General features: G+C 31.8%; 2 protein-coding genes and 1 long non-coding RNA gene across 3 annotated transcripts; 1 reads left to right on the top strand and 2 right to left on the bottom strand.

Moving 5' to 3' along the window:
• Positions 1-145: 145 nt before the first annotated feature.
• Positions 146-1,543, bottom strand: LOC134276785 (uncharacterized). Its single transcript, XM_062759069.1, has 3 exons — positions 1,289-1,543; positions 818-1,112; positions 146-657 (listed from the first exon to the last, which is right to left on the bottom strand). Exons 1-3 carry the CDS (start codon positions 1,541-1,543, stop codon positions 146-148), a joined length of 1,062 nt encoding a protein of 353 aa, XP_062615053.1.
• A 4,623-nt stretch (positions 1,544-6,166) lies between these two features.
• LOC134276783 (helicase POLQ-like) lies at positions 6,167-16,912 on the top strand. The gene is made up of 3 exons (XM_062759068.1): positions 6,167-6,262; positions 15,978-16,091; positions 16,788-16,912. The coding sequence occupies exons 1-3, from the start codon at positions 6,167-6,169 to the stop codon at positions 16,902-16,904; spliced, it is 327 nt and encodes a 108-aa protein (XP_062615052.1). The 3' UTR covers positions 16,905-16,912.
• Positions 16,913-22,312: 5,400 nt separating this feature from the next.
• On the bottom strand, positions 22,313-23,343 carry LOC134276784 (uncharacterized). The gene is made up of 3 exons (XR_009994116.1): positions 23,055-23,343; positions 22,715-22,805; positions 22,313-22,548 (listed from the first exon to the last, which is right to left on the bottom strand). It is a non-coding gene; the product is annotated as an uncharacterized LOC134276784 (long non-coding RNA).
• Positions 23,344-23,593: the final 250 nt, after the last annotated feature.

Genomic DNA, 23,593 nt, shown 5'->3' with positions numbered 1-23,593 from the left:
TTCTAGATTTCATTTGATGATTTGTGATGAACTCATATTTCAATACTGATAAGAAAAATTTCAGTAAAAAATTACATTAAATGTTACACTAAGTATCGAAACAGGTTTACAATTCCTTCGTTGTATCCTACCCACAGTTTAGACTTTATAGAGACAGTGAATATGGATGGTTCACTTCCTCGTCTGTCAGTAAGAACTTCAGGAACTCCCCGTCAGGACTCAGCAGATGGATCTGTTTGTTACGTAGATCAGTAACAAGGATGTTACAGAGGGAATCACACACTACATCAGTTGGATCAAAGTTCTCTGTCAGGTTCTGTCCACGATAAACACACTTCATCTGACCAGAGTGCGACATTATCTCTAGTTCACCTGTAGTGTTACTTGTACCATTCACAACACAGATATCACTGTTATTGTGCTGTGTGACACCGATTGGTAATTTAAACAGTCTGGTAATACCATCCTCCTGGAACTCATACTCATTGATGACATCACCTGTCACTGTGATGTGTCTCACCAGACGTCTGCTGTGTGACTCTAATTTGTAAGGACCAGATTCCTCGTCTCTCAAGGTGACCAGTAGTCCACCATCCACTGACTGACAGATTCCTATTGGTGCCAGTGGATCTGTACTGATAACTGTTGAGACAGCGTCTATGGAATAGTTACTGTAATTAGTGACATAAATATTACTGTTTCCAATCGTACACAAGTCGTATAGATCAATAATAAATCCATTAATTATTTCACCTTTATCGTTAATTTCATCTATATAATCTGATAAAGTGTCTTTTTATGTAACATTGGTCTTCACCAAATGCCTCCAAAAGAGAAATTGATGCATTCCCATATTCAAATGAATTTGTCTGAATCACAGCAATATAATCTAAATTTAAAGTTTTTCCAACCAAAGACTCGACTAAGTCATCATTGATTTCACCTCTTCTGAACTTCACTGAATGTTCACAGTTTGTTGTATGATCCTTCAATTCAGACAGCCTTTTTGTCAGTTCTCTGTGGTTGTCAATCAAGCTGTAATCTGACATGGTGCTGTTGTTCTCCTCCATGAATTTCACTATGTCAACAATTCCTTTTTTCTTCTTCTCTAGCTTGACATTTACATAAATAACTAATTCATCATTATTTTCTCAATTAATTTATTGTATTTCTTTCTCATATTTGATTTTTATCAACCTGGCCATTCTCCCACATAATTTTGAAGCTTTTTAATCTCAGCGTCACACAATTCTTTATTTTCTGTCATCTGTTTTGGAATCTTCTTTACCTTCTCATTAATTCTGGGCAGATCTTCTTCCTTGATCTTTTTAAGAAATACAGGTAGACTTCTTCTTCTTTGGGTGGCTGCCGTGTGTATAGTGTTCCAATCATGTTCTCTATGATCTGTTTTGGCACACTTAGCACAAATGAATTCATCACAGTCCTCACATATCATATCAATAGGTAGTTCATGGGTTTCACACATTACTATGGGTGCTAGAGGTGAGCCAAGTGAATATTTTTCTGAGTTACTTTCAGCCATGTTTATCGGGTGTATCATAATTGAATGACCTAGTTTCAAGTGTGCATGTTAGGTAACGACGGATTTGAAAGTTGGGTTTTAAATTTATTCAATGTGCAATGAAATGTAAACATAAAGCTGTTTTATTTGAAAAGGGTATATTCTTTTGATTTGAAAAAAAATGATGAATCATAAGTTGATTACATGTATAATTATTTTTTCAGATACAAAAAAGTAAATATCCTTTAAGTCATAATATGTCATAATTCGAGATCCCTCTGACTCTAACCCCCGCTTCAGAATTGTGCTCAAAAGTCGCAATATTTTAGCAGGGTAAGATCAGAGGAATCTCGGATTAAACATGTTACAATTTTATCAGCATGATGAAGTTTGATTACTCATATTACACCTCACTTGCCCTTATCTACCTTAATTTTTATTTGCCTCACCTCAAAATTGGTTTTAGATGCAAAAGTTTCTGCAAATAACAAGGCATGCAGTGGTACACTTGATTTAAACCTATCACACTGATTTTTTTTTTGGTCGATATTTGTACAGGTTTTTGAAAAAGTTTTTTGATGAACAATATGTGAACCAGATTTTTACCCCAATTCCAAAGTTAAGATGGTGTACAACTGTATATATTAATTTACGAGCGTCATCTAATTAAATAATTAGTATATACAAACTGCGCAGCCAAGTCCGACGCTGCGCTAGATTTAGACGTCATGAATGAAAATCTCCATTTTCAGTAAATTATACAGTATGTGTTTTTAAATTCTTTTAGTGGTTTACAAGTTGTACACACCGTTGAAAAAAATGTTTTTACCTATCTGATATTCATACACAAAATACATTTCATTAATTTTCAGTTGCTTTCAGAAATAATTTGTCTCGAACATCGTTTCAACCATTAAAAACTTATTTTTGATCTGACGTTGTCCCGTGCGGACGGCCGATGTCGCATTTTTGTCGAGTTTATTCGCATATTTGTAAGGGTCTTTTTTTAGTATTTGTACTGTCTATATACTCACAGTAGTAAGCGATACTTAAGATATCATAATTATAGCTTATTTATTTTTGTTACATTAAAGTTTATTTATTTTTGACTTGTTTTATATAATTTAGTATTTAGGTCTAAAATTAATTATCACATGTTATTTTAATTAACTATTTATTTTACCAATTTTCGCAACACAATTATTTCATTGTTCTTCATTTTAAAATCCATCTGTTGCTATTTCTTTCTGCAACTGAGTTAAGAAGTTCACAAATTTTTGATGTTTTTGATATGTAAATTAAGTTGATTACCTTATCTGTGTGTATATGTAGTGTTCATGGACTAAATAATTCTTTTTTGTACATTTGACAAATTGTTCTAATCATTTCAGCAGTTAGAGGAATTCTTGGCTTATAAATAATTACGGGGAAACCCTTTGTCGGTTTGGCATTGTGTGTCCGCAATTCTTGCTCCTCATGGCAATACCTAGCGTCAAACTGGTACATCATTTTATTCAGTAAAACTTGTTTAAACCAGATATTCAGTTTATATATTTTTCTAAAATCCTTGATCCAAATCAGTGAAATATTCTGGAGAGGGACTTAAACAAATCAATAAAATCCTTATTAAAATGTTGTTTATCTAATGTTGCTAATTTCTATGGAGCCAGTGCTGTCCACATTCGATAAGCTTTCTGTAATTTCATTTATTATCTCAAATATTCTTTATAAAAATCAAGTGTTATGAATCCATTAAGTGGCAACAACTGGAAGAATTTTTTTTAAATTATACATATTGTGACAATGCAGGTTTAAGATAAAGTTTTAAGTTTCTATCAACATGATCAATTTATGATAAATGATTCAGAGATCCATCACATAAAGAAGAAGGTGCAGTTTCAATACAAATAAAGCCCTATACTTTTCTAAAATATGAAAGTGATATAAGAAATTAAAATGTATTCTTTCTGAAGCATAGAAATTCTCTGCAGTAAGAATAAACAAATTTTTTTTTTTCCCAAAACCCCCTAATTGCCAATTGTGACGTCATCGGCTTGTTCATTTTCCTGTATTTTTTTTTAAAAAGCCCAGCACATCAATTTTCAGTGGAATTTTTTTCAGAAAACATACTCTGCCACCGTCGCCCGGAAAGATTTTAAGATATGTGATTTTTCATAGCTGTTTGCTTAATATAACCAAAAATTAAAGAGGGCGACGATGGCAGACACTATTTTTTAAAAGAAAATTAACAGAATAACAGTCATTTGAAGCTTTTCTGAATTAAAACTTTAAAAAATACCAAATTAATGACGTCATATTTTCAAGAAAGGCTCTTCCCCGCAGGCACACAACGTTGTTTAAAAATAGATTAGTTGAAGTTGGGTTTAGACGTTGATATTCTTCATGCCATATTCTTTAATGATTTATCATATTCATCTACTCAACTATTATTTAAGCTAATTTCATAACTTTTAAAGAACATTAAATTTTTAGGGCACAATAAAGCTTAAATCATACCGTCTTCTTACTTTATGTCATTCAACTAGTTGTTAATGTATTTGAAATTTTGGATCTGAAGCATTTTAAAATAAGATAATTTTTAGTGTTTTTGACATTTTACAGGGGGGAAACTAAGCAGTTATACAATGTGGGATTCCAGTCTATAAAACAGAAATAAATTTAGATTAGCATTCGTAAACTATAGTTAACAACCGTTAAACTAGTTTACAGATCAAACTATAGTTAAGGAATTGTTAACTATTCGATAAACCTAGTTTATTATCTGTAAACTATGTTTAGCTCATTTTTGTGAGTTTTGGGATGCAATAAATATGATCATTTTTTTCAAATTCAAATAGCTTTTCGTTTACCCTTATATATTAATAGAGATTTTATGCATTTTTTTTGGTTGATAGAAATGAAATAGGATTTTTTTTTTAAACCTAAATATAATTTATGGCTATGTTAAAGGAATAATAAAACAACCTATTTGTTTTCTTTTTTTGGTTTTGCTGAGTGGAAAGCTGAAAGTTAGTTGAATGTACTCTTAGTTAAAAAGACAGTAGTACTTAGGTTGTTCAATTTTTTATTTAAATTCTGATTATGAATATTGCTTTTTTCACATGAAATATAACTTGTACTTCATAGAACTTGTATGTATAGCATACAAAGTGAATGTGCAATATCTCCTAATGAAAGAGGAATGTTTATAGGAATATTAACTAGCTTACTGGTACAGTGTATTGAAACTTCTTCCAGGTGTGTGATATTGTGCTTTAATTCTTGTCTAAAGACTGTGTTACATTGCTTTCAAGAGTTAGTCTGTATCATTTCATGTTGACATGATAGTTGTTTATCATGAGTACAGTTTCTGTGATATAAACTTTTGTTCAATTGAAAATAAACACGTTTATGTCATGGTCCCATTTGACTGGTCTCAGCCAGCTAATTATTGACTTTTCCGTCCACCAAAATGGTGTTAAATTTTTCATTTGTAGAAATTAGTTATTCCAGTGCTCTTATGCATCTATTAAACGAAGCCCCATATTTGAATACCTGGTATATGTTTGCCAATAGTAATGTGACATGTCCATACTTAAAGGTATTAAAGGAAGAGGAAAATTGGTGGATTGTGTTTTTTTTAAAAAAAAAATCTTGTGTTATCCATGATTTATGATTTAAATAAAAAGTAATTTGAAAATTGCAGTAAACTTTTGGTTACAGTCTTCATTTATTCCACCATATTTAATGCCTATACTATGCAGTGTGGATGACGATTCTGTTGTTACTGTATCTGAATATCCAATTTACCATACATGTTTCCAAATTACAATACCATTTTGAAAGAACAATAAAAATTTTTTAAATCAGTTCAACATTGAACTAGTATATATTTTTTAAAACCATGCAGCTTGTTTGATTTAGACCTCTGAAATAATTAAAGAAGCTCACTTCAACAAAGTTGGAGGAGCCTTTGTAATACCGTCAGCGTCCCAGGTTGGGTTTTTTGGGTCAGTTTCTTTCTTCGGGCACGAAGAAAGGGGGGGGGGGGGCAATTATTTTTTTCTGCATTATTGAAATCTTGATTGAAGGCTAGGTGGTTGGCCTTCCCATTTATAGTTACAGTAAGATGAAATAAGGATAATCAAGTTTTGTATGTTGAAAATTTGGTACTGAAAGAAGAATTAGTTATTTCAGCAAAGGAATGACCAAGTTAACATATTTGGGGTAGGTTTCATTTCTAAGTTAAACTATACGTCGGTGTCTGACACATTTGTATTGCTTTGTAGATAAGCATGTTGAGTCCTCATAGTATTATTTTGTAGATAAGTATGCTTAGTCCTGCTCAGTTGAAAGGTGTACCTAAATCTTACATAGCAAAGAAACCCCCGGGGCCAACACACCAGACAGGTCTATACAGCTTCTCTGTGTGAAATCATAACTTCAATTTCAAGTGTTGAAGTAAATTTACAGTAATAGATTTGAAGTAAGACAGCTCATTACTCTTTGTCTTATCATTGGGTATAATAAATTTGTTTTTGAAAGAAAGATATGTATACACTTTATGTACATTTAATTTTTGCAAGGACAATATTTATTCCATTTTAAAGGTAGGTGAGAGATAAATTCTATATTTTAATGAACATGAAGATAACTGAATTTGAATATCCTCGGGGCTTTGTCCAGAACCTCCTGTCAGGGGCGGCTAGTTTTGCGACCTGTGTCTATCACTTCTGCCAGGTACATGTATATTACCACATTATATTTCTCTGAAATTAAGGTGATCATGTGCTTTTCTTATCAATGTTTCTCCTGAAGAACCATCTTCATGGAAGTTATGCGAAAGCATCTTTTTGTGATGAAGATTTGTTAGCATTTAGCTTTTTTAAGTTATGGAGAGGGGGGGCCTGGATGGTTTGTGGCAACGCACTTTAAAAAAATTACGCACTTTGAAAATTTTTTCAAAGTTTGTAAAATTTTGACAAAATCAACGCACTTTGAAAAAAAAAAATTTCAAAGTGCGTTAAATTTGGGACCAACTCAACGCACTCTTAAAAAAAAAAAATGTGCGTTTTCAGAGTCTACATCAATATATTTTACCATATTAACACACTTTGAAAAAAAATCATATGTGTAATGGAAAGATTTTATTTGTTATTTATCTTTCAAAAAACTTAGCCTAACCTTATCAAAAAAATGAATTGATTTACTCCTGTTGGATAACTTTTCGATAATAAGGTCACTTCCGGATGTGAAAATGGGCGATTTTGATTTTTCCATACTTTGGAAATTCTTTCTCTCTAAAATGTGTTACTGTACTTTATTTTCCCAGTTTGCATGACATGCATTTAATGTTAACTAAAATTTATTGAAAAGTTTTCATCATCAAAACACTTATGCAAATACCTTTATCTGCATGGTTGTAGCATATGCATCGGTAAAGGGGGGGGGGGGGGGGTCTACAAAAAAATGTTTTGCAAAGATATACATAATGACATTAAATATTTTTTTACCTTGGGGGACACTTTTTCAATTTGCTACCGACGGCCTTGTATAGAAAAAAGAGTTTGACTGAGAGACCTTCTATATACTCATCTCCTTGTTCTCAATGACAGTAAGGAGAAGGATATGGAAATAACGAACAGTATTCATTCTCAACGTCCATTAAACAATATACAAAATACATGTACATGTAAATTAAAACGTTTTTCGAAAAATATAATTATTACAAATTAATTCTCTCAATTACTAAAATCTAAGTCTGTAGTTTTTGTTTTATACATATTTTTTTTCAAAGTGCGTTAAATGTCCACATGGTAAAAAAAGTTTATGTACACTCTTAACGCACTTTCATTTTTTTTTCAAAGTGCGTTATGTCCCAAATTTAACGCACTTTGAAAAAATTTTCAAAGTGCTTTGATTTTGTCCCAGTTTTAACGCACTTTGCAATTTTTCTTTTTCAAAGTGCGTTGCCACAATGCGCAGATTTTTTTAGGGGGTTGGGGGTGCACCTCAGTAAAATAAATAAATATCAGAAATTTCTTTCAAAAGAACAAAGTAAACACCTTTTCAAAATGTTAACAAGCTATTTATTGTGTGAGGGTGTTTGTGTGTAAGGGGGTGGGTGGGTGTTAAGCTGCGTTCTTTTATTTCTTAAGCTTTATATACATGCAAGACTTCTTAACAACTTTTTTAATAAGTTTTGCAAAATGATACCGTCTCTTCAACGATCGTTAATGGGAGATAACCATGCACATAAGATTTTTCTTTTCTATTTTTCAAACAACATTTCATACTTTCTGAAACATAGCCCATTTTAAGCTCGATTGTTACCCTGAATCAAAAATATTACTTTAATAAAATCATCTATTTTTCTCTTTCCATCAGTTATACAATTTCCATTGTTGAAAAGCTTATATTTTCCTATGAGTGACCTGAAGCTGCCACAAAATAACTCTCTTAGTACCATAATCTAGACAATTTTCACATCTCCCTTCTACCACTTCATAATCAAGGAATCTCAATGTATACACAAGTAATTAGCCCTACTCTGACCTTGAAACTGTGTACCCAGTATATTCCCTTTATTTCAGAAAGCCTGGTGTAACAGACTAGAGGTTGAGGCAGTATGAGCAAAATCTCTGTAGAGCTTACAACAATCAGGGTTTTTTTTTTTATTATTTCTAAGCAGCATTTTTACAAACTGAAGTGGTCAATTCAACTAATAAACGAATCTTAATAAGTTACACATATATATACTAGGGTCATTAAAAGAATACATAGACTATATTCTTCAACGTCATATAATTATTACAAGATTATAGATCAACACATTTTCGTAAATGGAAACATTACTTTTGTCGAAGTGTGAAGTTTCATTGCATTTGATTAAATAGAATTCATATTAGCCAATTTTTAAAGCAACATGTTTTGTTACCACGTAGCAGTTATTAACTAAATTCAATGTCGATAAAGTTTCTCTGCTTTTTAATTTCATACACCGTTTGAAGCGTCTTCCTCATTCTTAAAAACGTATTCATAACACTTAACACCTAGTTTGCTAACAATTGTTCTAATAGCTTGAACTAGATTTTCAGTGTTTTTCAATTCTTTACTGCGTACATGTAACTCAATGTGTTCCGCAACAGTGAAGCGTATGTGATGTTTAATGACGTTCCTAACTCTTTTGAAAAGATTTTTAACAATAAGCTGTTTCTTTGCAGACCATCCATTGTCCGATTCAAACTCGCTAACACTCAAAAAAGGTATTTTTCTTTCACTCAAAATACACGGCTTATTTTCATACATTTCCTGGTTTATACAGAACTTTTTAAGTTTGTTACAGCCTTACAGGTTTCCCCAATGCAAAGTTTTATTGCTACTCGCTGTATTCCAATGCAATGTTTTTTTGGCTTTTTTTTCATCAAAAAGCCACAATGGGGAATCAAAGTTTTTTTTCATCATACATTACCTGAAAGCATCTTAATACATCGAGACTTGAATTGAACATGTAAATTTTAATATGTCTCGGCTCCATTTATTAGAGGTATGGCTCTAGATACTCAGTACTATCAAATGAATGTAATAAAAATACTCAATTTGGACATTGCTCCGTGACCCCATTTTTGCTGTTCTAAATCTTTGATAATTTTTATAAATATGAAGATATATTCAATAGGGCTGGGACGATACAACTTTTTCCATATCGATACGTATCACGATATTTGAGCCACGATACGATATGTATCACGATATGTTTAATTGCTTATAAAATCTGTTTTTGCATTGAAATAAACAAATGATTTCTTTGCAAATAAGAATAATTTATTCAAAATAGTTGTTTATATTTTGTAAAACAAAAATATTTTACTCAAATGGTATAAATTATTACTTTTTCACATCTATATTTATATTTATCTTATTTACTTTATATATTAAACCCAAAATGTTAAATAAACAAAGAAAAATAGAAGTAAGATTTTGTCGGACGATATTTCGATATTTCTTTATATGTATCCATATGCGTATCGTCCTCACATGTATCACGATATATCGATATCTCGTCCCAGCCCTAATATTCAAATTTTTAAACTCAAATTATTCAGATTTGTTTATGAAATATGTATATCAAATATGGATATAATGATGTTAACGACGTTCGATCCTGATGTTTAAAGTCTTAAACTTTTTTTGCCAAGTATATTTTTAGTTTGTACATACAAAGCTTAATTAAAATTCAAATCAAAAAGTGGGGGTCAATATGCTTCTTTTGGCGCTACAGTACATTTAATATGACCTTCTTGCACTGAAATTTGTGTCTTAATTAAAAATAAAATTTTTGACGTTTTCCCTCAAATATTTTTATCCAATTAAAGCATGAAACAAAATGAACTCTAAGTTTGTTTTAAAAAAGACACTTAAAAATTGTGACTAAGAAAAAGTTTCAAATTGCTTCGCATAATCAATTATTTGACCTTTCTGCACTAATAAAAAGTGATTTTTCTGGCATTGAAAATTTGATAAGCAAGAAAAGTATTTTAAAGTCTTAAACTTTTTCTGATTTTAAGCAAATAGGTCTAATTTATCTTGAATATTAAGAATAGAATATCAAAAGTGGGGGTATATGATGAAAATTTTTAGATATTACTAAAAAAGTGTAAATTTTACGTTAAAATTGGCTCACTTTTTTGCCAGATTTTCAAAAATATTGAATATATTTGTCACAATTCGTTGAAAGAATTCATTAAAAATAATTTCATAGATATTTCAGAACCAGCATAACCCATTTCACTGCAATGGTTACTTTGTGTGCAACCAGCATGGAAAAATAGGAATCTAAAATTAACAGTAATGTTATAGTTCAAAAGGGAAAAAAACTGATCATTTTCGTCTAAAAAACCTTCCGCTACAAAATATAGTCCCTAGTTTAATTCTACTTGAATGGAATTTAATCGCGGTTTTTTCATTGAGTATAGTTCAATTTGCATTGCAGAATTCAGATTTATTTTTAGAACCTAAAAATGATGCTTAATTTTATGAATAAAGGACCTGCGCGAAATACGCACAAAATATCAGGATCGAACGTCCTTAAACATAATATGCTGATATATGTAGCTCTTTATGTGTTTACACTACACTGATGTTTGTGTATCATGCAGTGGGATCTCTTCAACTCCTTTTGCTTTGAATATGTATTTTGCTCAGTTTTGATGAAAACCTTTTCAGGAAGGATATGGAAATAACGAACAGTATTCAATCTCAACGTCCATTAAACAAATATACAAAACAAGAGCAGAGCAAACACGGACCTCCGAAACATCAGAGGTGGGATCAGGTGCCATGGAGGAGTGAGCATCCCCTGCCGACCGGTCACACCCGCCGTGTGCTCGTTGTCATAATCAGGAAATAACGGACAAAATCCGTGGTGTATTCAGTGTATAAATAATGGACTAACAATTGGTATGAAAAACGTCAGTCAGCATTTCATTCAATGATAAATTGTATTTGCTGACAAGGTCATTGTATCGACCATAGAATTTACGAAATGATGACTTTAAACGTGACTGTTGATATTCTTGTTTTTTATCAACTTGCTTGTCAATAATTTACCTCGATTAAGAAATTGTTCATACGTAAGGCATGCTCTTGAGTATCGAATCAACTGAGATATAAATACTCCGTATGCAGATGATGAAGGTATATTGCTGCATAAGTAAGGGAAGTTGATGATAGAAAAGTTAAAGTCATCACGTTTATCATATAGCTTGGTTGTTAGATTACCAATAGTGTCTTTTTCAAGTAAAATATCCAAGTATGAAGCAGGAGTGTCGGACTCTGTGGTATCTTTTATCTCAAGCTCACCAGGATATATCGTGTCGACGTAGGAATGGAAATTATCATTATTAATTGACAATACGTCTTCGATATATCTAAATGTCGAGTTGAAGGCCACGGCAAGTGTTTTCTTCTTTTCACGCAAAAGATTTTGCATAAATTCTGCTTCATATGAATATAAAAATAAGTCTGCTAATAACGGAGCGCAATTTGTACCCAATAGATTGTTGGAATACCTGGTCTCCAAAAACCACATAGATATTGTCAATCAGAAACTCAAGCATCTTCTTGATGTCAACTTCAGAGTACTTATGTGTGCAATCAGAATCTGTTTTAACAAAATAATTTTTCAAATGACCAATGACGAGGTAAGTAAACTTACGAGTTCCATTTTTGTTGAAGAAGCAGCTGTCAATGATATCAAAAAGCTTGGATTTTAATTTGTCGTGGGGAATTGTTGTGTATAAAGATGGTGTTATCAAACTTCACATGTTGATACAAACTTGTACGGATGATGCATCTAGGGATGAACACTACCAGACTTGCTGAGGATGTTGGATCTGACCTACATTTTCCAGATGAGTGACCAGGTTAATGTTTTTGGAGCAGGCCCATTCCTAAGGAACTATAAGCCCTACTTGGACCAAACTTGCATGGGTGATGCATATAAAGATGGACACTACCAGAATTGCTTCAGATGCTAAATCTGAGGTACATTTTCCAGATGAGTGACCAGGTTAGAGTTTATGGAGCAAGTCCATTTCCAAGGAACTATAAGCCCTACCCAAACCATACTTTCACGAATAATGCATCTAGGGATTAACACTACCAGACTTGCCTCGGATGCTGGATCTGACGTACATTTTTGGAGCAGGTCCATTACTAAGGAACTATAAGCCCTACTTGGACCAAACTTGCATGAATTATGCATCTAGGTATGGACATTACCAGACTTGCTTCAGGTGCTGGGTCTGACCTATATTTTCATTCCAAAGTAACTATAGGCCGTACTTGAACCAAACGTATATTGATTTTGCCTCTAGGGATGGACACTACCAGACTTGCTTCAGATGCTGGATCTGATCAATATTTTCATTCCCAAGTAACTATAAGCTCTACCTGAACCAAACTTGCATGGATAATGCATCTAGGGATGGACACTACCAGACTTGCTACGATCTTGCTACGATGCTGGATCTGACCTATATTTTCATTCCCAAGTAACTATAAGCCCTACCTGGATCAAACTTGCATCGATGATGTATCTAGGGATGGACAATACCAGACTTGCTTCGGATGCTGGAACTGACCTATATTTTCGTTCCCAAGTAACTATAAGCCCTTGCTAAACCAAACTTGCATTGATGATGCATCTAGGATGGACACTACCTGACTTGCTTCGGATGCTGGATCTGACTTACATTTTCATTCCCAAGTAACTATAAGCCCTACCTGAACCAAACAGATCAAATTTTATACACATACAAATTTTCATGTTGCTTTACTAATATATCCTTGGCGGGGCATTCATGTCCTATGGACATATTTCTAGTTATTTAAGCATTCACTAATACATTTTGTTGACAATTTTTCATCTATATTTTCCTTTAGATTTCAATTTCATTTAAAGAAACTGTTCAAAATATTTTCATCAATCTTCATACACTTCTACAAAATTTCATGTTACATTACTACATGTAATTTACACTTTGACGGGCATTCATGTCCTATGGACACATTTCTAATTTATGATGTTTTGTTCACATTAACCAAGCTCAGTTAGTCATGCTTCAGGTAAGATTTCCAGTTTCGCAAGAAAGAGAGAAAAATGGCGGTTTCCAGTAAAATTTCAAATAGGGTACAAATTTTCATTTTCCATGAATTTTGGATTACTGCTGTAAGACTAAATCGGGTAAAAAAATATTTGACATTTTGCATACAAACAGTACATATCACAAGTTATAATCATTTCTGATTTTATGAAAAGTCTTTATACATAATTTATATCATTCTACATTTAATTGATGATTTGTGATGAAATAGTTCAAATCTGATATGAATGATTTCAGTAACAAATTTACAATTGATCTATATTAAATGATACACTGAGTATCTAAACACTTTTACAAGTCCTTTATCGTATCCCACCCACAGTGTAGACTTGTACAGAGATAATCTGGTTGGACAGTTCTCTTCGTTCTCTGAGAGCAAGAACTTTAGGAACTCCCCGTCAGGACTCAGTAGGTGGATATTATTGCTAGCTCGGTCAGTAACAAGGATGTTACAAAGGGAATCACACACTACATCAGATGGATCAAAGTTCCCTGTCAGGTTCTGTCCACAGTAGACAGATTTCATACGACCAGAGGGAGACAGAATCACTAGTTCACCTGTAGTGTCACTTGTACGGTTTATAACACAGATATCACTGTTACTGTTCTGTGTGACACTGCCTGGTAATGTAAACAGTCTGGTCTGACCATCCTCCTGGTACTCATACTCACGGATGACATCGCCTGTCACTGTGATATGTCTCACCAGACGTCTGCTGTGTGACTCTAATTTGTAACGATCTGATTCCTTGTCTCTCATGGTGACCAGAAGTCCACCGTCCACTGACTGACAGATTCCTATTGGTACCAATGGATCTGTGCTGATGACTGTAGAGACAGATCCTGATGATGACAGACAACTGATAACTTTGTCACTATAATCAGTGAAATAAACATCACTGTTTCCAGTCTTACATATGTCATATAGATAAATACTAAATCTTTGTATTATTGCACCGTTATTGTCAACTTTTTCTGTATAACCTGATAAAGTGTTTCTTATGCAACATTGGTCTTCGCTGAATGCCTCCAAAACAGATATTGATTTATCGCTATATTGGAACGAATTTGTCTGAGTAACAGTAATATTATCTAAATTTAAAGTTTTTCCAACCAAAGAGTCGACTAAGTCATTAATTTCACCTCTAATGAACCTCACTGAATGTTCACATTTTGTCACATGAACTTCCATTTCAGACAGCATTTTTGTCAGTTCTCTGTGGTTATCAATCAAGCTGTAATCTGACATGGTGCTGTTGTTCTCCTCCATGAACTTAACTATGTCAATAATTCCTCTTTTCATCTTCTCTAACTCAGTTTTCACCTGCTGTAATTCATCATTCTTTTGAACTAAGTTGTCTCTTATTGTTTGTTCATGACATTTTTTGATTTCTATCAACCTGGCTATTATATCATCAACATGCTTCTGAAGTTTTTTAATCTCAGCATCACACAGGTCTTTATTTTCTGTCATCTGTTGTGAAATCCTCTCTATGTTCTCATAAATCCCAAGCAGATCCTCTTCCTTGATCTTTTTAAAAAAAATTAGGTAGACCTCTTCTCATTTTGATGGTTGCCGTGGATATAGTGTTCCAGTCATGATCTCTATGATCTGTTTTAGCACACTTAGCACAAATAAATTCATCACAGTCCTCACATACCATATCAATAGGTAATTCATGGGTTTCACACATAACTATGGGTGCCAGAGGAGAACCAAGGGAAGATTTTTCTGAGTTACTGTCAGCCATGTTTGTCGGGTGTAGCTAACCTGAATGACCTCATTTTTAATGTGCATATTATATAAATAACAAAATTTTTTTAAGTTGGGTTTTAAATTTATTCAATGTGACTCTTTTGAAATGTAAGCGTAAAGGGGTTTATCTGAAGTGAGAAAATCATTTGGATTAGAAAAAACGATGAATTAAAAGGTGATTACATGAATAATTATTTTTTTAGATACAAAAAGGTAATTAATAAATTAAATGACAGAAGTATTTTCAGACATAATATGTTACAATTCTATCATCAGTATGAAATTTGGTGAGTCATATTACCCTCCACTTGCCCTTAGCTTAAGTAACCTTCATTTTTTATTTCTCTCACCTAAAAATTGTTTAAGCTGCAAATGTTTCTTGAAATGAGTAATTGCAGTTTTAACAATGTATGCAGTAGTACTCTTGATTTGAACCTATCACGTTGATTGTTTTGTCAATAATTTGTAGAGGTTTTAGAAAAGTGTTTTGATCAACAATATATGAATAATATTTTTACCCAAATCCAATATTTTTTTTTAATCTTGTACAGAATTTGGGTCTAAACACTATCACATGTATGTATGATTTTAAAAATATTGAACCATCTTTTCATGGCAACAGCATTTATTTATGATTCTTCAGTTTATAATCCTTCTGTTGCTATTACTTTCTGCATCTGGGTAAAGAAGGTTACAAAATTCATTCTGATATTTGTAGATATGTAAGTACTGTAAATCTGGAAATTTTTACGTCGATTTTATTTTACAAATTCTGGTCAAAATGCTTATGATTAATTTTTACGTCTCAAAATTTTGCGAATGACCACTGCTTAGTTGAAGTTTTCTTATTTGTAATTTATTTTTTTAAAACATATTTTTGCGAATGCATTGAACTTCGCAAATTCGTTAAAAATTTATATACAGCAAAAATTTACGACATATGCTGATTACCTTAATTGTGTATATATGTAGTGTACATGTAGTATATAATACTGATTTAGTACATTTGACAAATTGTCTCTAATCATTTCAGGAGTTAGAAGAATTCTGGGCCTATCAAGAATTACTGGGAACCTTTGTCAAGCGCCTGGCTTATTGTGTGTCCGCAGAACTCCTGCCTCTCATGGAAATACCCGGCGTCAAACTGGTACTTTATTTTATACAGTAAAACTTGTTTAAAATTTTGATTTTTTATAGAGAATTGATATTAAAAGACTTTGAGTAAACATCATAATAGACAAGATCTAAAAATACAAATATCTGTATTTTTAGATCTTGTCTATTATAATGTTTACTCAAAGTCTTTTAATATCAATTCTCTATAAAAAATCAAAATTTTAAATAGGGTGGTGGACATGACATGTCTCCGATTTAGCTGAAATTTACACCATTTCCTACAATTAAAAGTAAAATCCTTCGATTAAAATGTAGTTTATCTTATGTTGGTAATTTCTATGGAGCCAGTGCTGTCTGCATTAGACAAGCTTTCTGTAATTTCATTTATCATTACAAATATTCTTTATGAAGATCAAGTGCTATGAATCCTTTAAGTGGCAACATCTAGAAGAAATTTTTTTAAGAGATTGATAAAAAATTGTACATATTGATGACATTGCAGTTGAAATATATTTTATAAAATGTACATTTTGATGACATTGCAGGTGTAAAATATATTTTTTTAAATTTCTATAATTGATGATATTAAAACATTATTATGTATCACAGTTCCATTGCATTAATTTACTTTATGTCATTGAACTAGTTGTTTAATCTATTTGAATGTTTTGGTCTAAAGCATTTCACAATAAGATATTCTTTACAAAGTGTTTTCGAAATTGCACAGGGTAGAGCTAAGCAGTTATACAATGCCGGATTCCAGTCTGTGGCGTTAGTGGCGGCTGCTGGTCCAGAGATCCTTGTTAAATCGATACAACAGATCCCTCGTAAAGTGGCAAAATAGATCGTCGCTTCTGCTGAAGTAAGATTTCTTGTGTGGCTAAATTTTAATTATTAATATTTTATTTGTACAGAAAAGTTTTTGTCTTAAAAAGTCATAAAATATAAGCTTAAATTCATGGCTACTCTGTATATTTACAAAAAATATGAGTTATTAATTTGATTACATCTTTAATGTTTTTCTGATTATGTACATGTATTTCTTAGCCATTTTACCCTGGTATATTGATAGAGATTTCATGCACTTTCTTTCGTTGATAGAAATGAAATATGATTTTTTTTTCAAATCTAAATATAATTTATGTCTATGTTAAGGTTATCCGATCCTCAGGTTCTAAAAATCAAGCATTGAGTAATTGAAAATGCTCACATAGATGTTTCTAAATTCTCAAATTAAAATGCATTTACCCACGGTCTTTCTTTGAAATTCATCTGTAAATTAAATAGTAAAATATAGTAAATCTCATATAATTTTTCAGGAAATGCGATTTGAACTACCTACTGCATATTTTTTAATTGATAATTGATCAAGAAATACATTTTAGGAATAAAAATCATAGGTATCCAGGCTTTTGAAGAAAATTGCAAGAATTTTATACTTATTTGGACTTTACTTTCTCCTACTTACTTCAATTGTTTCAAAATGCATAGTGTATGAAGTGTTTCCTTTCAAAGAAAACACTGTAAATCACTTCTAATTTCAAATCATGCATATAAACATATGTTAACTAAGACTTAATTTAAAGAAATTTGATTTTTTTTAAATATGCAAGTTTTACTTCATTTTATGAGGTACAAATGTCAACTTTTTAAATACCGATTGTTAAAACTTTTAAGAACATGAATCATACGTAGAGACATAAAAAGAAAATTGTTGCATGAAAAAATTTCAATTTCAAGCTTTATTTTAAGACTTATTGAATTAAATTATAAATTTAAGATTTATCATTCCTGGCTGAGGATTGTATATCCTTAAAGGTTTCATTAAACAACCTCTTGTTTACATTTTGGAGGTGTTACTGAATGAAAAAGCTGAGGCCTTACTACAGGAAGTAGAGGAACTGGTGACGGTTCCGGTGTAAAGACGAATAATGACCCCCATCGAAAAATGACCGGGGGGTCATTTTTCAACGACAAAAAATGACCCCCACCCGTAGAAAAAAATCATTTTTTGTAGAAAAAGGGTCCTAGGGGGTCATTATTTTATATGTTAGTCCTATAAAATAATGACCCCCATTGAAAAATGACCCCCTTTAAAGTGATACAAAATATACACTCTTTGATGTCTTTTTCCACAGCGAAACTAAGTTTTACATACATTGTCTGTAACCAGAAAAATACAAAAAATCGTATGAAATAATTAAGAGATTCACGTAGTCTTTCAATGCTAAAATTGTGTATGAAAAGAGATTCTTTAATTGTCAAGTAAATAAAATTTCTTTTTAATATTCCTCCTTATAATGTTTGCTTAAAGAATGATATTCCACTTGCTTTTAGAAATCAAACCATGCAAAAATCAGGTTTAAATACTCTTTAATAGGAAAATTTTAGTTTGTTTAAGTTTGGCAAATTCTATTTGACAATGAAAGAGGAAGACATTTTTACCCCCCGCCCCAAAAAAAAAGAACATTACGTTAAATCAAAACAAAAAAATAATAATAAATGAAAAGAAGAAATATAAATGAAACTCTATACCTTTCAATAATTCTGAAAGAGGCTCTAGATAAAATATTGAAATGAAGTTAAGCCTTCACACAAGTACTATCATATCATAATTTACTTCGCCATGATTAAAGCATACTTTAAATGTTGGTGGAGGAATACTTGAAAGTATTGTGGCAAAGTGACAGTTAAAAATTAGTAGAATAGTAGATTATTTTTAGCTTATTTTTAATTCCTTTCTTATAGAAAAATAAAGGTAGGGTGGTTTTTTTGCTTTTGTTCAATATCGACTTCCTCCTAAATAAGAAAGGGGGTAGGGTAAGTATAAGACCTAAAAATATGCTCTGTAAACTATGGGCTAGTGTAAAATACACAGTCATTCGAATGCAAAAACTATACATGTAGACATAAACTTTTGATTTAGCACACAGTATTCATTACATTTCTTTTAACGTAGAACCTACTTCGTATGACATCATAACTTGTAAATGTGTTAAACCTGTGCTAATTAACCCATTAATACGTCATAATTAATTCAATGCCACTTTTTCCCGTACTTGACAGCTTCAATAAAAATGGTAGAAAATATTGCATTTTGAAATTCACAGAATTCAATCATGCCAACATAATCTTGATTCAATTCATATATTTTTTGGTTTATAATGCTTAATGGCAATATATTTCTGGAATAAGAGAAAATATGTAGGCATCTTTTATTTACTAGATCTAGACCCGACGTTGACAAACCCAAGACTATCTAGTGTAATGAAATTACAATGTACATACAACTTTCGTAATAATTTGAATGGTATGTAACCATTTTGAAGGAATGCATAAATCGTAAGAAATCTTTAGTTGCCAGCTATATAGTGTAATATCTTGATGAAATGTGTCTAAGTCAAAGATGTACGTGTTGTAGATCGTTTGTACATTTTTGTGATATCTATAATTAAATGATGTGCATTTCTTTTAACAATTATTTGTTACCTATTCATATTTTTGGTGTTTGATTACAATTTTTCTATTAAATATGATCTTTTTAAAGAAAAAGTACAATTTCTGATAAACATTTAATCTAAAAGTAACCCCAAACGGTCATTCAATTATTAAATCCCGGTAAGTGCAAAAAGGTCAAGAATATGAGTATAGGTAAACAGCCTATCTTTCATTAGTTAGAGGGGAAAGGTATATATTTTAATCAGTTTTTGTAATCATTTGGCTATGTTCTTCATCATATTGAAGATTGAAAACATTGTGACAAAGACGTCTAAAAAATATTTACAAATATAGGGTGAATACTGTAAACCAACTTTTATTCGCGACGACTATATTTCGCGATTTACTAAAGGTAAACTCGTTCGCGACGATTAATTTTCGCGATCAAGTCTTTTTTTGATATATTTCAATAGATTCAGAGTCTTCAAGGACCGGTTCGCGGCGAGAAATATTCGCGATGACGAGACACTCGCGAACTTCGCGAAATTTTCTCGCACGCGAATAAAAGTTGGTTTACAGTAATTGACTAAAAATAATGAGTTCATTTGACTAGATTTTTTAATGGTGGACTTATCTTTTATGTTAATTGAATAAAAAAGAAATTATTCTTGATAAAATATTGTTTAATATTATTCAGTTTAAAAAGTTTATAAACGACGATGTTTGAAGAAGTATTTTTGTGATTTTTCATATTCCCTTTATGACAAGTACCCCTAAAAATATTTGAAAATGTGAAGTCGCAGTATGTAAATACCCTACCAAGTTTCACAGCCTGTTCTAGATTAAATAACAAGGAAACATATGATATCTTAACTGATTCATAAGCAAGTACTAATTTATCATTTTGAAAAGTTTGAAAATCTTGTGACTAAGACTTTTCCGACATAGGTTCTACCTTAATTCTTGTTTTACTCCACCCTTTTACTCAGTTCTGAGTATATTTTTCAGAGAATTTAATATGAAAATCAGAACAAACATTTTCATTGTTGTAACGTCTTCTTTATAATGTATATTAATATGAAAAGTTATTTGAAGACCATTTCTTTTTATGTCCCTGTAGTCGAAGATTCGGGGGTATATAGTTTTATCGTGTTCGTCTGTATGTCCGTCTGTCTATCTGGCGGTTTATTTGTCCGCAAAAACCTTAACCTTTACCATAACTTTTCATTTATTGGAGCTATGACTTTCATACTTAATATGAATATTCCTTGTGACAAGACCTTACTTTGGGTACCACCAAATTTGACCTTTTGACCTTTACCTTGGAGTTTATCCCATTTTACACAAAAATGCCAAATTTTTACTTTGGCCACAACTTTAAAACGGTAGATACTAGTACTCTAATACTTCAAATATGTAGTTTTTTGGCATTACCTTTCATTGGATACTAAAAACCTTGACCTTTTGACCTTGACCTTGGAGTTTTCCGTACTTATGATTTTTTTTTTACCTTGGCCATAACTTTTGAACGGTAAGGGCTAGGGTATTCATACTTCACATATGTAATCCTTGTTACATTAAACATTTTCTTAAGAAATCATCAACTTTGACCTTTGAGTTTGACCTACCTTTCAAAAACTTATCCTTAGCCATTACTTTTGAACAAGTGGTGCTAGGGCTTTCCTATTTTGCAGTTGTATTTCATGTGAGAAGACCCTACTTTGGGTAACAATATATTTAAATTGCATTTAAGAAAAGTTAAATCTTCACTATGTTGCCATACAGGGGCATAGCTGTTTCACAAACACATCTTTTTATATATGAGGATTTGCGGATAAGAGATGGATACATCAAAGCGTAACAGACGGACGGACGGACATCCCAATCACTATATACCCTCCCGCTTTTCAAGCGGAGGATATAATAATATATGATACTGCTGATTTTTTCTGTCAGTTCGATGATTTCCACCATCAAAAAACAATGTTTACCTAACCCTTAGGCTTGATAAATCTTTTACTCCTTTAGATTCTGAATCATTGCATTTACCTTAAAATATAGCTATAATTGTATAATGTTATGAGATCAACATATCATCAGTTTATTCCCAATAAGCTCAGGTTAGCATTTTGGCCAAGATGCTTCTTTCTCCAATTTTTTTGCCCCCTAAAAATCCCAAACAGAAAAAACAGCCTATCGGATCATGCTAACAACTCATGTGTAAATCATGGTTTTGATATGATTTCGGTATAGGAAAATTTCACATGCAAATGAGCTAATGGATCATGGTTCTGAGATGATCTGTTAAACTAAACAACTAGCAAGAAAACCACGATCCTGGTATGATCTGTTGTAGAGCTAACAACTCGTATTAAAACCATGATCCTGGAATGATCTGTTGTAGCTAACAACTCGTATTAAAACCATGATCCTGGTATGATCTGTTTTAGCTCACAACTCATATTAAAACCATGATCCTGGTATGATCTGTTGTAGCTAACAACTCGTATTAAAACCACGATCCTGGTATGATCTGTTGTAGCTAACAACTCGTATCAAAATCATGATCCTGGTATGATCTGTTAAATTGAACAACTCATAGGAAAATTCTACTTCTTATACAATTTAACTAAACACTTTGATATTTGCAATAGAGTTCTCTTTAATATTTGATAAATAATTTAAGTTACCAAAAATTAACAAAAATATTATGCACATATGTCACATGAACCATGACGTCATATAAATATAATCCCAACAAATGATCTTCCTTAATAAAATGACGATTTGCATATAAAACATTATCCAAACTATTCACTGAATTTTGTAAGAACAAAATCACTGAAATCCATTCTTCTTAAAGAATAATCCGGAACTCATTGATATCACTGCTTATTTATGATTCTGCAAAACCATATAATTACAACATTTGTTCACTACAGAATCAGCACAGTGGTGGATCTATTATTCAGAATCACAAACACTGAAAGGGCTCCAAATGAAGTTGTCTATCCTCTGATATAATCTCTTTATATGTGTATATAAGCACCCTGAAAAGAAACGTAGAGAAAGTGGTATTTATTTATCGATCAACATATAATTATCTTTAGATCATGAATATAAAATATTCAAGTACTTTTCCCATTGCATTAGTGAAAAGAATTGGATTAATCACCAAAAGAATAATATTGTTGAAATGTAATATTATTTACGTACACAAATGTTGTCTTCACCGAAGGCGGGTCTTTTGAATTTGGTAATTTGAATGCAACTCAGATGTTAATCATGAAGATGGAAATGTCGGTAGCTGCAAAAGAATTTCATTTTTATAAATAATCATTTTATATAACGATTAACATGTACATGTACAACAAATATTTGAATCAAGGAGGTCAATTTGATGCTTAAATTAAGTTTTCAATTCAAATCCATGTAAAGCTTTAATTACTATGTCTCTTCTACACATTTACAAAGAAAAATACATCATGCACTTGCTGGTAGAAATTAGAAATTAAAAAAAAAGGTCAATAATAAAATTAATGAATTATATACTCACCGAGTATAGAGTTAATAAATAGTCCAGCACTTATTTTTATTGCTTATATGATGCAAAGGCTTTTCTTTTAAATCGGCAACAAGAAAACGCGCACATCTTGTTTATCAGAATTCAAATTCTGACCTAGATCAGCTGCAAACCACTGTACTACAGCGTGCTGCCCAGCAGGAGAATTGCATAACAAGGTTACTATGACTCTGAAACTGACCAGTGATCCAATCCTAATCTTATGCCTCAAAGTAAGATTGGGAGTGGATTGCAAATATTACATGAAGGTTAAAAGTTTTGATAAAATCCTGGCTGCGTTATTTAAACAAAAAACATGTGTGCTAATTTAAATATGATAATTGTATATGTTTGTCATTTCATTCACTTTCAAAAAAATTACTGTCTTTGTAACTATACCTGTACATGTTGTGTGCATTTTAATAATTAAAACCTAATTTTCCTGTTCTCTTTTAAATAAGACTTTTATTGATGTATGCATGTTGTTTGATTCTCCAAGTTAGAGTGAATTTATAGCTTGCATTTTCACCTAT

This window comes from Saccostrea cucullata, unplaced genomic scaffold, assembly GCF_032062105.1.
Source record: "Saccostrea cucullata isolate Sc308-1 unplaced genomic scaffold, CSIRO_AGI_Scuc_v1 ctg7138, whole genome shotgun sequence".
In the NCBI taxonomy this organism is placed as follows: domain Eukaryota; kingdom Metazoa; phylum Mollusca; class Bivalvia; order Ostreida; family Ostreidae; genus Saccostrea; species Saccostrea cuccullata.
Note: the sequence above shows the minus strand (reverse complement) of the source record. Positions and strands in the feature narration are given on the sequence as shown.

Excerpts from the sequence above, each read along its gene's own strand:
- LOC134276785 (XM_062759069.1), bottom strand. The coding sequence starts at position 1,543 with ATGGCTGAAAGTAACTCAGAAAAATATTCACTTGGCTCACCTCTAGCA. Across the intron at positions 1,113-1,288 it reads TGCCCAGAATTAATGAGAAG|CTAGAGAAGAAGAAAAAAGG; the intron begins GTAAAGAAGATT and ends GTAAATGTCAAG. Across the intron at positions 658-817 it reads TTCTCTTTTGGAGGCATTTG|ACGCTGTCTCAACAGTTATC; the intron begins GTGAAGACCAAT and ends ACTATTCCATAG.
- LOC134276783 (XM_062759068.1), top strand. The coding sequence starts at position 6,167 with ATGAAGATAACTGAATTTGAATATCCTCGGGGCTTTGTCCAGAACCTC. Across the intron at positions 6,263-15,977 it reads GTGTCTATCACTTCTGCCAG|GAGTTAGAAGAATTCTGGGC; the intron begins GTACATGTATAT and ends TAATCATTTCAG. Across the intron at positions 16,092-16,787 it reads AAATACCCGGCGTCAAACTG|GGTAGAGCTAAGCAGTTATA; the intron begins GTACTTTATTTT and ends GAAATTGCACAG.